At 39.7% G+C, this 17,148-nt stretch overlaps 1 protein-coding gene across 2 annotated transcripts in view; it reads left to right on the top strand.

The window, feature by feature from the left end:
• Window positions 1-17,148, top strand: part of LOC126194840 (centromere/kinetochore protein zw10 homolog) — a 205,187-nt gene that overhangs the window by 142,307 nt on the left and 45,732 nt on the right. For both annotated transcript variants that reach the window (XM_049933176.1, XM_049933177.1), the window contains exon 8: window positions 11,275-11,412. In XM_049933176.1, coding sequence (XP_049789133.1) covers window positions 11,275-11,412 — 138 coding nt within the window. The remainder of the gene's footprint in view (window positions 1-11,274; window positions 11,413-17,148) is intronic.

Raw genomic sequence — 17,148 nt, 5'->3', positions numbered from 1 at the left:
CACGTGTCCCAACATTTCTGCGGAATCCAAACTGATTTTCGCCGAGGTCGGCTTCTACCAGTTTTTCCATTCGTCTGTAAAGAATTCGCGTTAGTATTTTGCAGCTGTGACTTATTAAACTGATAGTTCGGTAATTTTCACATCTGTCAACACCTGCTTTCTTTGGGATTGGAATTATTATATTCTTCTTGAAGTCTGAGGGTATTTTGCTTGTCTCATACATCTTGCTCACCAGATGGTAGAGTTTTGTCAGGACTGGCTCTCCCAAGGCCGTCAGTATTACCAATGGAATGTTGTCTACTCCCGGGGCCTTGTTTCGACTCGGGTCTTTCAGTGCTCTGTCAAACTCTTCACACAGTATCGTATCTCCCATTTCATCTTCATCTACATCCTCTTCCATTTCCATAATATTGTCCTCAAGTACATTGCCCTTGTATAGACCCTCTACATACTCCTTCCACCTTTCTGCTTTCCCTTCTTTGCTTAGAACTGAGTTTCCATCTGAGCTCTTGATATTCATACAAGTGGCTCTCTTTTCTCCAAAGGTCTCTTTAATTTTCCTGTAGGCAGTATCTATCTTACCCCTAGTGAGATAAGCCTCTACATCCTTACATTTGTCCTCTAGCCATCCCTGCTTAGCCACTTTGCACTTCCTATCGATCTCATTTTTGAGACTGAGATTTTCACTCTGCAGTGGAGTGTGCGCTGATATGAAACTTCCTGGCAGATTAAAACTGTGTACCTGACTGAGACTCGAACTCGGTACCTGTGCCTTTCGCGGGCATGTGCTCTACCAACTGAGCTACCGAAGCACGACTCACGCCCGGTACTCACAGCTTTACTTGTGCCAGTATCTCGTCTCCTACCTTCCAAACTTTACAGAAGCTCTCCTGCGAACCTTGCAGGACTAGCACTCCTGAAAGAAAGGATACAGCGGAGACATGGCTTAGTCACAGCCTGGGGGATGTTTCCAGAATGAGATTTTCACTCTGCAGTGGAGTGTGCGCTGATATGAAACTTCCTGGCAGATTAAAACTGTGTGCCCGACCGAGACTCGAACTCGGGACCTTTGCCTTTCGCGGGCAAGTGCTCTACCAAGAGCTGTATCCTTTCTTTCAGGAGTGCTAGTTCTGCAAGGTTCGCAGGAGAGCTTCTGTAAAGTTTGGAAAGTAGGAGACGAGATACTGGCAGAAGTAAAGCTGTGAGTACCGGGCGTGAGTCGTGCTTTGGTAGCTCAGATGGTAGAGCACTTGCCCGCGAAAGGCAAAGGTCCCGAGTTCGAGTCTTGGTCGGGCACACAGTTTTAATCTGCCAGGAAGTTTCATTTTTGAGACGTTTGTATTCCCTTTTCCTGCTTCATTTACTGCGTTTTTATATTTTCATCAATTAAATTCAATATTTCTTCTGTTACCCAAGGATTTCTACTAGCTCTCGTCTTTTTACCTACTTGATCCTCTGCTGCCTTCACTACTTCATCCCTCAGAGCTACCCATTCTTCTTCTACTGTATTTCTTTCCCCCATTCCTGTCAATTGTTCCCTTATGCTCTCCCTGAAACTCTCTACAACATCTGGTTCTTTCAGTTTATCCAGGGCCCATCTCCTTAAATTCCCACCTTTTTGCAGTTTCTTCAGTTTTAATCTACAGTTCATAACCAATAGATTGTGGTCAGCGTCCACATCTGCCCCCGGAAATGTCTTACAATTTAAAACCGGTTCCTAAAGCTCTGTCTTACCATTATATAATCTATCTGATACCTTCTAGTATCTCCAGGATTCTTCCATGTATACAACCTTCTTTTATGGTTCTTGAACCAAGTGTTAGCTATGATTAAGTTATGCTCTGTGCAAAATTCTACCAGATGGCTTCCTCTTTCATTTCTCTCCCCCAATCCATATTCACCCACTATGTTTCCTTCTCTCCCTTTTCCTACTCCTGAATTCCAGTCACACATGACTATTAAATTTTCGTCTCCCTTCACCACCTGAATAATTTCTTTTATCTCATCATACATTTCACCAATTTCTTCATCATCTGCAGAGCTAGTTGGCATGTAAGCTGTAAACTTGTACTACTGTAGTAGGCATGGGCTTTGTGTCAATCTTGGCCACAATAATGTGTTCACTATGCTGTTGGTAGTAGCTTACGCGCACTTCTATTTTTTTATTCATTATTAAACCTACTCCTGAATTACCCCTATTTGATTTTGTATTTATAACCCTGTATTCACCTGATCAAAAGTCTTGTTCCTCCTGCCATCGAACTTCACTAATTCCCACTATATCTAACTTCAACCTATCCATTTCCCTTTTTAAATTTTCTAACCTACCTGCCCGATTAAGAGATCTGACATTCCACGCTCCGATCCGTAGAACGCCAGTTTTCTTTCTCCTGATAATGACGTCCTCTTGAGTAGTCCCCGCTCAGAGATCCGAATGGGGGACTATTTTACCTCCGGAATATTTTACCCAAAAGGACACCATCATCATTTAACCATACAGTAAAGCTGCATGCCCTCGGGAAAAATTATGGCTGTAGTTTCCCCTTGCTTTCAGCCGTTATGTTGGGAGTAGGGATTGTGTATTATGGATGGACAAGGATATTGTGTAGATTTAGAGATGGTGGATACCACTTTGAGAGGGATGGAAAGGATACTGGGTAGGCCATATCTCATTTCAGGGCATGAGGAGAGCTAGTTGAAACCCTGGCGGTTGCTCCAGTCTTGGATGGTGTTGAGTTATGAGGGGAATGCTCCCTCTGTGGCTAGACGATGAGACTTAGGGAGGTGGTGGTTACTGGAAAAATAAGGCACAGGAGATTTGTTTTTGTACAAGTTTGGGAGGAGAATTATGGTCTGTAAAGACCTCAGTGAGACCCTCGGTACATTTCGAGAGGGACCGCTTGTCACTGCATATGCAATGACCGTGGGTGGCTAGCATGTATGGAAGGGACTTCTTGGTATGGAATGGGTGGCAGCTGTTGAAGTGGAGGTACTGCTGGTGGTTAGTAAGTTTGGTATGGGCAGAGGTACTGATGTAGCCATCATTGAGGTTGAGGTCAACATTTAAGAAGGTGGCTTGTTGGGCTGAGTAGGACCAGGTGAAACTAATGGAGGAGAAGCTGTTGAGGTTCTGGAGGAATTTGGATAGGGTGTCCTCACCCTCGATCCAGATCACAAAGACGTCATCAATGAATCTGAAACAGGTGAGCAGTTTAGGATTCTGGGTGTTTAGGAAGGATTCCTCTATAAAGCCCATAAATAGCTGGGCTTAAGTTGGTGCCATACGAGTATCCAGAGGCATACCCTGGGTTTGTTTGTGGGTAATGCCTTCCAAGAAGAAGTAGTTGTGGGTGAGGACATAGCTGATCATGGTGACTAGGAAGGAGGTTGTTGGTTTGGAATCCGTCAGGCAGTGGCAAGATAGTGTTCAATAGTGGTAAGGCCATGGGCATTAGGGATATTAGTGTAAAGGGAGGTGGCATAAATAATGATGAGCAGAACACCTTGTGGTAAAGGGACAGAAACTGTGGAGAGTCGGTGGAGGAAATGTTTGTTATCTTTTATATAGGAGGGTAAGTTCTGGGTAATAGGCTGTGAAGGTGTTGGTCTACAAGAACAGAGAGTCGTGTGTGTGTGTGTGTGTGTGTGTGTGTGTGTGTGTGTGTGTGTGTGTGTGTGTGTGAGGGGGGGGGGGAGGGGCGGGCACAGTAACCGGTCCCAATGGGGTGTCCTGGGTGGTTGGGTTTATGGACTTCAAGGAAGCATGTAGAAGGTAGAAGTTCGGGGAGTGGTTGGGGGTGAGGAGTGAGATGGACTCGGGGGAGAGGTTCTGGGATGGGCCTAAGGATTTGAGGAGAGACTGGAGTATTAAATATATATTATATTTTTCATACTCCAGTCCCTCCTCAAATCCATAGACCCATCCCAGAACCTCTCCCCGGAGTCCATGTCTCTCCTCATCCTTACCACTCCCCACACTCCTACCCTTTACATGCTTCCCAAAGTCCATAAACCCAACCACCCAGGATGCTTCATTGTGGCCAGTTACTGTGCTCCCACAGAGAGAATCTGTGCTCTGGTAGACCAGCACCTGCAGCCTGTTACCCAGAACCTAACCTCCTATGAAATATTTCTAAGTATTTGGTCGCTGATTTGTAAAATTCTGTGTGTGTTGATCGCATATACGAGGGCTATTCCGAAAGTAAGGTCCGATAGGTCGCGAAATGGAAACCACGGTAAAAATCAAAAATGTTTTATTTGCAACAGTTAGATACACCTTGCAGCTACTTATCTCCATAGTCGCCGACCCGACTTAGACGTGTATCGTAGCGTTGTACCAACTTTCCCATACCCTCGCTATAGAAGGCAGCCGCCAGTGCTCTCCGCCAATTCTCTACGCTGGCCTACGGCTCGTTGTCTTGTGCCGAAATGTTGTCTTCATAACCAGCGGTTCATGTGACCTGAGCTGAAACTCAGAGGGAGACAATTACAGGCTGTATTGTGGGTAATCTCACATTTCCATTTGAAAACGATGCAGGAGCATCTTCATTGCCCCTGCAGAATGCGGCTGAGAATTGTCTTGAAGATGAAACAGCACGACAGTTATGTAATGTTAGCTGCATAGCTTCAGGGGAAATTTCTCACCAGGCCCCCGTACTTGGCGGCAGACACTATTTTCTAGACATCTTTACGCACTCACTGCGAGCTCAGAAATGAGAAGAGCGACGTGATGCTAACTGGGGTTATACTAGAGACACTACCCAACACATCTGTGCAAAGCTTTATCGGATTTTCATAGTCGTTTCCATTTCGTGACCGATCGGACCTTACTTTCGGAATAGCCCTCGTACTTACAAAACATTTTTAGCATGAGGATCTGAATATTTCATGTCAGGTGACTGTCTAAACTTTAAGACTGTTCTGCAGTTAACTTTGATGGTGATCTGCACTTAGACTATCATCAGTTTACAGTTATGGAACTTCAACTTTTGACTTGTGTTAAAGCCACATTTACTAATTTAACTGATTTTCTGATGTTTATGCAATCACTTGATGCTAGTTAGCCTATTTAAACATTCTCACAGACAGATATTATTTCAGTAATAAATGATTGAGAGTCGTGAGAAGTGACACTTTGTTTTCTGCAAATGAACTCTGTTGTAGATTATAACACCATGAGAGGTGAACATTATTTCACTGTAAATTCCTGCCTGCGTACACTGAATGTGTGACTAAATTTATTTAGGTTTAATGCATTATATAATGTTGATTGGCTCCTGGATAGTAACGTAGCCAGCATTTTTGAAATCCAACCACGCGTTATGTAGACAATAACACTACAGTGTTTTGTAGTGCTTCTTCAAGTTTTGTTTACACAGAAGCATATGGGCGTTCACAAGTAGTTATTTGGTGGAAGCAACTGTGTCTGACTCCACCAATTGTCAGTCATTTATCATCAGGGATCAGCAACAAGAGTAGAGGGAACATTTCATTTACGTTCCTAATATTATCCATAAGGTCACATGCAACTATCAAAATCCGCCACAGGAGAATTCAAAACTGATTTTAACTGTCTTCTATAATTTATTTTTTAATCCATATGACACTCAATCACAATTCCTTATACCATTGCTCTAACCCTTGTGGATGCCCCCATTATACAGCCAGTCTCATTGTTCGAAAAGAAGTAAACGTGTGAGAGACATACTTGATCTCCTTTCAACTAAAATTTGGATCCAGTGCTTTGTGATAGTATGCCCACAATCAGAAAGAACTGCCTCAAACTGCCAACAAATGCCAAATATTCTGTTGGTGATTATGTTGTCAACCTTTTTTTTAAAACTCCCCACCCCCATTGCAAACTATGGACCTTGCTGAGGTGGGATAGCTTTGTATGCCTTTATGATACAGATAGCCATAGCCATGCTGTATGTCCAACTACATTGAAGGGGTATCTGTGGAGAGGCTAGACAAACATGCATTAGCAGCAGCCTTCTCAGTTGTTGCAAGGGTACAGGTCTAAATGATTGACTGATGTGGCTTCATAACATTAGCCAACATGGCCTTGCTGTGTCAGTATTACAAGAAGCAGCAAGCTTGCAAAAATTACAGCCATTATTTTTCCTGAGGACATATATCTCTACTGTACTGTTTAATGATGATGGCATTTTCTTGCGTAAATTACTCTAGAGGCCAAGTAGTCTCCATTTGGATCTCTGGGTAGGGACTATTCGTGTGTCATTAGGACAAACAAAACTGCCAATCTACTGGTTGGAGCATGGAATGTTGGATCCCTTAATGGTGTAGGTATGCAATAGAAATTAAAAATGGAAATGGTGTGGTTGAAGTTAGATGTAGTGGGAATTAATGAAGTGCAGTGGCAGAGAGAGCACTACTTCCAGTCAGGTGAGTGCAGGGCTGTCAACATAAAAACAATTAGAAATAGTGCAGGAATAAGTCTGATAATGAATAAGAGAATAGGAATGGTGGTAAACTGCTTATGAACAGCATAGTGAGTGCATTATCCTTGTCAAGATAGACATGAAGCCAATATGCACTACAGTAGTACAAGTTTATATGCCTACTATCTCCACAGATGAAGAGAGTGAAAAAGTGTACAATGACATAAAAGAAATTGTTCAGATAGTTGAGATATATGGGAATTTAATTGAGAGGGGAGTTGGAATTTTATAGTAGGAAAAGGATGAATAGGAAAAACAGTAAGAGAACATGGACTGGATGAAATGAATGAAAGGGAAAGTCCTCTGGTGTACTTTTGTCCCAAGCACAATTTTGTCATTGCTAATACTTGGTTTAAGAATCCTGCAAGAAGATTGTATACAGGGAAGAGATCTGGAGACGTAGGAAGGTTTCAGATAGATTACATAATACTAGGACAGAGATTTCAAAACCATATTTTAAACTGAAAACATATCCATGGGCAGATGTGTACTCTGACCATAATTTAATGGTTATAAACTACCGATTAAAATTGAAGAAATTGCAGGAAGGTAGGAATTAAAAAATGGGACCTGAATGAGTTGAAAGAACATGAGGTTGCTGAGAGTTTAAGGTAGCATTGGCAACAATTGTTTGAATCAGAGTTAAGGAACACAGTAGAAAATAAACCTTGAGAGAGGAACTACCAAAAGCACCAGAGTACCAAATAGGTAAAACAACAAGGCTCAGTAGGAATTCTTGGATAATGCACAAGATATTGACTAAGGGAGAAATATATAAAAATGCAGCAAGTACAGGAGATAGGAGCAATGTATACAAAATTAGAGGGACCTTTGGAGAAAAGAGAAGCATATGCATAAGTATTAAGAGGTCAAATGAGATGCTTATACTAAGCAAAGAAGAGGAGGCTGCAAAGCGGAAGGAATACATAGTGTGCCTGTATAAGGGAAACAGGATCTGAAAGCTTGCATAATACCTTTTATATTGTGTCCTCCTTCTGCTGATTGGCGAGTAGATTTTTTTATCAATCCAATTAGATTATATTTTCAAAAATTGGTTATTTTCATTTGGAATATTTGTTTGAAATGACAAGAACATCTAGTGAATTTATCTAGATAATTCAGTGACACACTGGGAAATTACTGAATGATTGCAATGTTACCAAAACTCTCCTGCATCTTGCAATTGTAGTTAAACTACTCGCACAGGCCAGAGATCAGAGATGAAGTGTGGTTCATGACCTAAAGGAGTGTTCAATGCCGAAAGGATACCACATTGAATTTTATTACCATTTCTGTAAGTCTGAAAAGAGGCTAAAGCTAACTAGCAATAAAATGGAAAAACATTGACAAAGAGCCTGCCGTTAATATTGGCTATCACATTAAGCTGCAGAATACTAAAAGGTTTTATTTCTCTCTTTATAATAAAATGGGTTTTACATCACAAGGAGAGAAACAAATCACACACTTACCATGAAACCCATGAATGGTTTTAGAGTTCAGCATACCTTCTAGTTTCTTTTAATATATTTCATTAAATTGTTGGTATCTCATGGTACTTTCTGGGGAGGATTCTTTTTTCCTTGAAATAGAAACTAGTGTGGTCAATATGGGGTCGAAAAAATATAACGCTGACTATCTTATTCCACCAAAACTCTTACAAGGTATTCTGTCTGTGCCATTGAAGAATGTGTACAGAGTGATGGCCAGTACATCTGGTTCAGAGTGGAGACTATCAGCTGTATTATCTCATACAGAACAGTATTAAGTAACAAAGGTGACAATTTAAATAATGCACATTTGGGATGGGCAGGGTTTAAATACTCCTACAGCCACCCAGATTTAAATTTTCCATGATTTCATTAAACTGGTTAAGGCAAGTTCAGGATGGTTCTTTGGGGAAAAAAAGAACATTTCCATCACTCTTCCAACCTTTTGTAGCATCGCTAGTCACTTTGTCATCAATGAGACATTAAAACCTAACCTTCTATTATTTGCTTACATGCCATAATTCTTGAGAGAAGCAAAAGCCACAGAAATTCATAATTAATTCAGTATGTCACCAGTCAATGGACTGAAATTAAAATTTGTCTTGCTGACTGAGTCATATTCAGCCTCAGTTGTAGTACTACGAAAGCAGCTTCCTAGTTGAACAAATGCACCTGTATATTTCTTAAGTTTACAAACTGGTAGGCTAAGAGGCCTAATTGGTATGAAACTAACAGGACTTAACAAAATTAGGAGCAAATTGTGTCAAATTTGAGGCACTTCAAAGAAAATCTGTGCCAAGCTCTAATCGGTAAATCACAACTGCGCTTTATTCATGACGATGTATGCCACAAGTGGACTGAAACATTATTCCCAGGTCACTTGTGATTATACACTTGTCTTGGTTACCAAAAATTTTTATTTAACTTCTCATAACACATTTCTGGTTGCCCTAGTATTAAACTTACCAGTTGAGGGTACGTTACAGTAAAGCAATTGTATCTTAAATTGTATTCTTATTCCACAGATTTGATGAAGGGGTAATGCAAAACATGCTATCAGAACTTAAATAAAGATTTTGGTGACAGAAACAAGTACATAGTCATTAGTGTCAACATGGTCACAGATGCCCACAAAGACTTCTTGCCTAAAGTATGGCAGGTACACTTGGCTGCTTGCCCTAGTTATGGAAATGGGAAATAAAACACTCAAAATATGGTGTGCTTTTGGTATTTCGATGCTCCTTCTGATTCATGTTCAGCGATATTCGAGACCTGAAGGCTTGGCATTGCAGCTAAGGCAGCATGAGAAGTCTGGACCCACTCGAGTACCATGTTGTAAATGGAAATGCTTTCTTCCTGCTGCTTGTGTAACTGAGATGTAACAGCATTGTGAGAACCGTTTGGCAACTTTGTGATTGTTCTCTGCTTTCAGAGTGTAGATTTAAACTACCAAGCTAAATTTACTTGATATTTCGTGCGGTGTTGAAATAATTTGAGTAATTGTTTTGTAAGATGTATGCTGAGTTAATAAATTTCATTTGTCAGATCCAGGAAGCTATAACACTCACAATGTACAGCTACTCATTGTTCACATTATGAGCTATCCGCATAAGCCAAAATTAGAGCCGTAAGAGAGACTTTTTATCATCTACTCTGTATCTGCATTATACAGAGATCATCCCCTGCTGCAAAGATTGTTTTAGCTGTCTGTTCAAATCTTGCTTGGCAATAAGTGTAATTCATCAGCTTTTTTCTTATATTTTAATAGAAGTGCCAATGGTAGCAACATAGTTAATGGAACTGTGAGAGAAACTTTGTGGTCTTAATACTGCTGCTGTTTATACCTTATAATCTGTTTCTCTTGATTGTCAACCTTCTGCGAGACCATGTTATCATTTTTATTATAATTTAACATACCAATTTACAGTAAAAAATTGATGTTGCTGTAAACTAAGGCCCTCATTTTTAATCTTGGCTCCCACAAATTTTCCCAACTCTATTTCATTGCAAGTACCACATATTTCTCCATCAACCTTGAAAGTTCTGTTGGCATGCCAAAATTCCTTTAGACCTCCATATAGTGGTGATAAGTTCCTATGGGACCAAACTGCTGAGGTCATTAGTCCCTAGGCTTAAATACTGAATCTGACTTAAACTGAGGACAAAACACACACACACACACACACACACACACACACACACACACACACACACACACACACAAAAACCGATGCCCGAGGGGGGGGGGGGACTTGAACCTCCGATGAGGGGAGCTGCGCGAACCATAGCAAGGCACCTCAGACCGCGTGGCTACCCCATGTGGCCCATATAGTATGCAAGGTATTTCTCATGTGGTATTGTACAAAGCTGTAGTGTGTCATGCTGTCTCCAATTATTCCTTTAAGACAGCGTATTTATCTTCTCCATGTGCTTTAGGTGTAAGTTTGGGATTGCAATGTCAGTTAGCTGCATTGATAAGTCATGTGATGTGGCTACGTTTTTCTAGTAGCACAATGTCAGAATGGTTTGCTAGTAATTAATAAGTAATTATTTTTCAGTGTGAATACATTAACCTCTATTCATTTGCCTACTAAGCTTTGATATTCATATTTATAATACGATTGTTTTTTGCCAAAAGTCAAACTGTTTTCCAGTGGTACATTCTTGTACACCAATTTTGCAGTCGAATCATGCTTGATTTTGTAGTCTGTAGCTACAAAACTGCACATGTGAATTTGCAGTTCAGAACACACTAAGTGAGCCATGATTACTCAGTGGCAAATTGATAAAAGTTGAGAAAGGCCATATTGTGGCTTCAATAGAGTCACAATAAAACACAAGTTTATAGACATTTGTTGACACAGTTCTGATGTCATTGGCACAATTCACAGGAGACGGAACATTCTTCACTCCCTACTGTTGACTCGGGCCATGTCTTGGTGAGTAGGTAGCACAATGACATTACTCAGACAGGAACTTCCTGTAAGTGGACAGGAATTGACCTCAAACAGAACTGTCCTCCTGGCCTCCAGCAACACTACTTCAGGACAGAGGTGTGGTGGTGGCATTTTGGAACTAGTGGGAGGTATGGCTTCTTCCTAGCATCTCATTGGTGCCTTGTGATACTGCTTTCCAGTGCAGTATCTCTGCGGTGGTTGATACCACCTGCACCACACTTGGTACTTGAGGACACCACAGTTATCATCATCATCATCATCATCATAGTCATCGTCATCATGAATAATTAATGTCACTATTGTTGTAATTGTTGTTGTAGGTGTAAGTATTAATAAACTCTTTGTAATATGAAATTTGTCTTTTTTTAGGTCTGACTAACCTTGGTGAAAAATGCAAACAAGATCCAAATGTAGAAAAATCTATAAGACAATGCTTGCGACAACTTGAGTTGCTACAGAAGGTTTGGAATGGTGTATTGCCTACAAATGTATACTGCAAAAGCATTGGTAAATATTGTTGTGATCCAATATCTGTAAGGTTAAAGAAGTTTAATGTGTGTGGGTTTTTAAATCTGAAAAATGTGTATGTAGTGGCATGTAACAAAAAGGGTGTAATAGAATGCTGATGTTGAAGCATCATTTGAACGAACTTTTCAAGCTTGTTCATGTGTCTGTTGACTGTTCAGCACATCAGATATACAGTGAGTGGTTAACATTACTGAATCTATTATTTGTAATCCACCCAGGACTTAAGTATCACCTTAACAGTTTTCAATATGTTTCTGTCTTCCATTCCCTTTATTGCAAAACATCTTTCTCCACTAAAAAATTCTTTAAGTTCAAATACCAACTAAGCTTTAAAATTCCTTAATGACAGGCACATGTTGCAGCTACAAGCCATAATGTTTCCCAACTTGTAACTGCTGTTGCACTGAATTGTTTAGTTAAATAGAGAATAGGGCAAAGCCTGAGAAAGCCTTAAAGAGGAATTATAGACTCTCGAAGTAGATATCTAAAAATATATTTTGCATCTTTGAGAGACTCTCGAAGTAGATGTCTAAAAATATATTTTGCATCTTTAAGAGGTGTAACATAACGGCTTGGTGTAAACATACCGTGGTGATTGAATAGCACTAAAATAAATACAGTTGGAAAACCAGTTAAATTTTATGTGGGAAGTTCTAGTTAACAGATTTGAAAGTAAGGGGGCACATCAAATAAACTCAGTAGAAGGAGGAGGGTTAGAAGGAAAACAAGTCATAGCAAACTGTTGTTGTGAGGGAGGGAGGAGGGGCAGGTGGGGGGGGGGGGGGAGGAGATGATGCGCATAAGGAATCAAGGGAGCTCTTAACTGTATTAAAAAGTATTGAGAGAAAAAACCAAGTAACAAGGTCCAAATATGTACTTCAAACAGCAACACGTCTATCGAAATTCCAGATGATTTGTATTAAACAGACATCTGCTTGTATGGCCGAGAATGTCCTATAGGAGATGTGTGTTCCTCAGACTTCTCTGTTAATTTATATGGCAATCTTGAAGCTGATTGACTCATTGTATATAGGTATGTACTTGTCCATGTATGACCCAAGTGGTTTTGATACTTAATTTAATGTGAAGGGTGCAGTTCCAGTCAGTGACGCCCTGCTGTAGATGATAGATACAATGATGACAATAATAATAATGATGATGATGATTGTCACAATTTGGGAAGGCACCTACTACAACTCCTCTCAACATTGCATGGAGATGTGTTCTTAAATCTTAAATATGAGACAGTCAGGCCCAGACTTAATTAAAAAATCCTTCTATTGATTAAAAAAATCCTTCTATTGACATTATCCTTGTCAAAATCTTCAGACAGGTTGAAGCTATTGCTTGATAGGAACTCAAATCCAGATCCATTCGTTTTACAAGCTATGCTGTTACTAACAGCTGCCTTGGTCTATCTTTCATTGCAGCTCACAACTTAAATTCTACCTGTATCTCTCTTCTAATTTCTAAAAGCCTCAGACTTCCCACCTACTTTAACAGAATAGCACTCCTGGAAGGAAGGATATAGTCAAGAAAAGGCATAGCCACACCTGTGTTGATTCTTGATTCCAGAGTGATCATAATATGGAACACAAAATTTGTTGCATAATTACACAATGGACTGATGCAGATGGCATTTGTTTCTAGCTTTGTGTAGAATCTTAATAGCTCTTCTTGAAAATGAGTACTACCTGCATGTGTGCATTTTTTCAGTTGCTTGGAATGTTTCTTTGTTCCAGCAACCTGTGATAAACTGCTGCTGAAAAGAAGCAAATTCTTTTGTACAATCTATTAGAATTGTATAGCAGTAACAGAAATGCCTGGATGGAAGAGTACATAAAATAAGGGGAAATCAGCCACTTAGCTACAGTGCACTGATGTCTGGAGCATAGAAACTTGTAACAGAAAACGGTATTCACACTAGCTCTTGAGCTCTTGCTCTTTTTATAGTAAAAATGTACACACATAAACGTTTGTTTGAACCACAAAATTTGGGTGTCCTGTGTGAACTTTTACTATAAAAAGAGCAAGAGTTTGAAAGCTAGTGTAAATTCTGTTTTCAATGTATTTGAGTGCTCCGCACATCTACCAGACCTAAAACCAGCTTGTTTGGGAATTAACTTTTCATCTACGCTCACAATTAACTATTGTAAACTGTCCTTTCAAATGTTTTGTGCACATGGAACTAAAGAGATCATGGACAAAAGTTATTGGGCTCAGTGGGTTCCTTTCCAATCTTTAGGTGAGAGGTTGCTTTACCCTTATTTTACCTTTACATAACTGTACAAGTATACCAGCAGGTCCAGTTACATCTTTTCTTTATCGTATGATTTTAATTGATTTTCTTTTCCACAATAACTTATTTCAGTAACAGTAATTTTGATGGCCTTGAGGTGATTGAAAGTGTGGACCATAGTATTGAACCATAATATAATCTTCATCAATGAAACACTTTTGGAAGACTGAATTTGGTATTGAGGTCTTTTCTCTGACATCCTCTGTTTTGGTACCAGAATGATCAATACTAAGCTAAAATGTTTTACATTTTCTAGTAATATCAGTAAACAGAATGTTGTTTTTGAATTCATTGACTTTTATTGCATTGCTTTCCTCAAGTTCATTTTGGCCTCATTGACCTTTTGTTTGTGAACTAAGCTTCGTAGCTACAACTCTGGATGATGAAAGGTAGAACAATGAAAAAATTTCAGACCAAGTTGCAAGGAGTAGTTTTTACAGGATAATGAGCAGCTATCTGTACACAGCCCAGTTCCCAAAGATTTGATGGTTGGCACATTGTACTAAAGATTGGAAAGGAACCCACTGAGCCCAAGAACTTTTGTCCATGATCTCTTTAGTTCCATGTGCACAAAACATTTGAAAGGACAGTTTACAATAGTTAATTGTGAGCGTAGATGAAAAGTTAATTCCCAAACAAGCTGGTTTTAGGTCTGGTAGATGCTGTTGTGGCTGCTGACGTATCATGAATGAATTTGAAATAAAACCTAGTCACTGGGGTTGCCTTCATAGATCCAACATCTGCCTGTGACATGGTGAACAGTCGAACACTGTTCAGGAAACTGTACACCCTGACCAAATATTTTGTTGTTACCAGCCCCATGTAGGAGATGCTGCAGAACAGATGTATCAGTTTCATAAATCTTTCCTGTCCAGATTGTGTGGACTGTTTTTATTTATTATATTTTTTCACCATCATCTTCAGCTACTAATAAAACTGAGAATGTGAATTACAAGTTCTGAGTTGAGCACTTTCCATACCGAACAGGTTGTGCCCTTTGTAATCAGACATTTCTGTGTGACAATCCAAGAAAAGAGAAAAATGAAGGAAAGGAAAACAAAAGCCGCTGAAGGAACCAGAAGAGTGGGCTGCCTCAGGGAAGCGTCCTGTCTTCCACATGTTCTGCAATGTAAGAAAAATGTCCCAAATGCTCAGGGAACATGTTGATTTGACTGTGCAATTACGCAGTAATAATTCCCCAAAGTAGAACCTTTAAAAAGCTCGTTGGCATGGTGTTAAGACATTGGACTTGTATTCAGGAGGTTGGTGGTTCAAATTCCTGTCCAGTCATGCACATTTAATTTTTTTGTGATTTCCCTAAATCGCTCCAGGGAAATGCAGGGATGATTTCTTTGAAAGAGCCTAGCCAATTTCCTTTCCCATCCTTCCCCAATATGAGCCTGTGCACCAACCTTAATGATTTAGTCATTGACATAACATTAGGGTTTAATGATCCCTCTACCTTTTTTTAACGGGTTGAAGTGTAGTTGACAGAAGCTTTGTAACTTGTTGCTATATAATTGGAAGGAAACACTGTCGAAACAAATCCCAGCAATGTCCAATTCTGCTTTTTTCATCTACACAGCATATAGGGTAACGGACATCTTAATATTCCCCCAGAGAGAATTCAGGCTAAAGCATAATCAAACCTGATGTATCGAACAGCTAAACTTTACCACATCCTCTGTTACAAGCAGCTCTGCTAGGAATTGATAGAAGTGATCTACGCAGTGAATAGAATACCCACAAGGGACTCAACTGGGGAGTCAATTCAAAACTTCTACATTTGATCACCAAGTGCTTAAGCTTTATGGCAGATTGAATAAGTATCAGCCCACACGAAGCATGTCTAGGACACACTAAAAGGAACTAGAAGAGCTGTGACAGGGTGGTTATAACCTATCTCAGTACCAGATTGTTGATACAGCTCCACCAAGTCTAAGAAGAGCTGTTTGGAAGTGTGTGAAAGGAAAAGCATATACTTGACACAAGACAATCGATGTAGGACCATCCCATCACTGTTCAACATGTGAGATTGAGGAGGAGCTTCATCAAACCCCTGGATGTTATCCCAAAGGCCAGACTTGTTCAGCTTTGGAAGAAATTGTACCGAAAAGATCCAGAGAATTCTTTATATAATGAAAAATTGGAAAGTGGATACCGCTTACCATACACCAACCACAGACTGTTTAATCAATTAAGAAGGGAGATTTCTAAACATAGGACCAACGTGATGAAATGGTATTACACTGAGAACAACTAAAATCTCTGGACATTACTACTATCTGGAATATCTTCTCCTGTTCCCAAATCCAGAAATCCAGATTAGGCTGTAATTGGCAAGCCCTCATTTTACTACACAGAAATTCCAAAAAAATCTGTGGAATATTGAAAACTATAATTTAATGCCCTCTGAACTCTGAAAATAAGTAACTTGGTTTAGATGGGTGATGAAGCTCTCTTTTCTTTCATAGCAAATTTGGAACATGCTCTATTGAACTATATCATATTTTTCCCATTCTTCACAATCTTGCTCAGCACAGACTGAAGTTCACAGATAATTAAAACATTGCAGCATCTCTTTCATAAGCTATTATAACAAATTGTGTATTCTCAGCAGTTAATGCTTTTTTTCCAATCAGTACAGGAAAATTATCACCACATTGCTTATATTTCCTGTCCTCTCTGATACATTAAATGGCCTCATTTACTCAGCAGGCTGTCTCGTTTCCTCCAATGGCAAGCCACTGCACATCATTATGTGATATACCCTCTTACCTCGCAGAAGGTAATAAATGTATTGTTACGGTTTCTGATAGATGTTGTGTGGATTTTGTATTAAATATTTTAACTGATATGGTATTTTGATTTATTGTTAAAGTTCTTGCTAGTCTGTGTTAGTTGTAGTCATAAATTAGCTGTAGTTCGTCAACGCTGTTTGCATTGAACCATGATACTTTCACTATATTATTCCTGTATGCTGCAAGACCAATCAGACTTTGGAAGTAGAATTTACTTTACAACTGGGACCTGAGGTCATCACCTGTAGGAAATGGGGAAGCACAAACTAAGAAAAGACGCCTGGATTGCTGGATTGGAGGGATGGGGGACGGGGGGAGGGAAGTGAGATAAGTTAGTCGTTCCAAGGCAATATAACAATATGAGTTATCACAAAGTAAAACAGAATTTAAGTTAAAGGGAAAAAATTAAGAATTATGATGCAGAGGAAATGAGATGTTAATAGCAGCAATTTGCACAAGTTCTGATTGTGATTAACAAACACATGCTGCTGACCAAGCATTCATATATGAAGTTCTAAGATACTGTTGTTGAGACACAGGAGCATAGTGAAGTAGGTACCAATGGCACAGCTGGTTTGATACTTACAATGTGTAGCTTGTTGCGAGTTGTTGTTG

This window comes from Schistocerca nitens, chromosome 7, assembly GCF_023898315.1.
Source record: "Schistocerca nitens isolate TAMUIC-IGC-003100 chromosome 7, iqSchNite1.1, whole genome shotgun sequence".
NCBI lineage: Eukaryota > Metazoa > Arthropoda > Insecta > Orthoptera > Acrididae > Schistocerca > Schistocerca nitens.
This window is presented reverse-complemented; position numbering and strand designations above follow the sequence as displayed.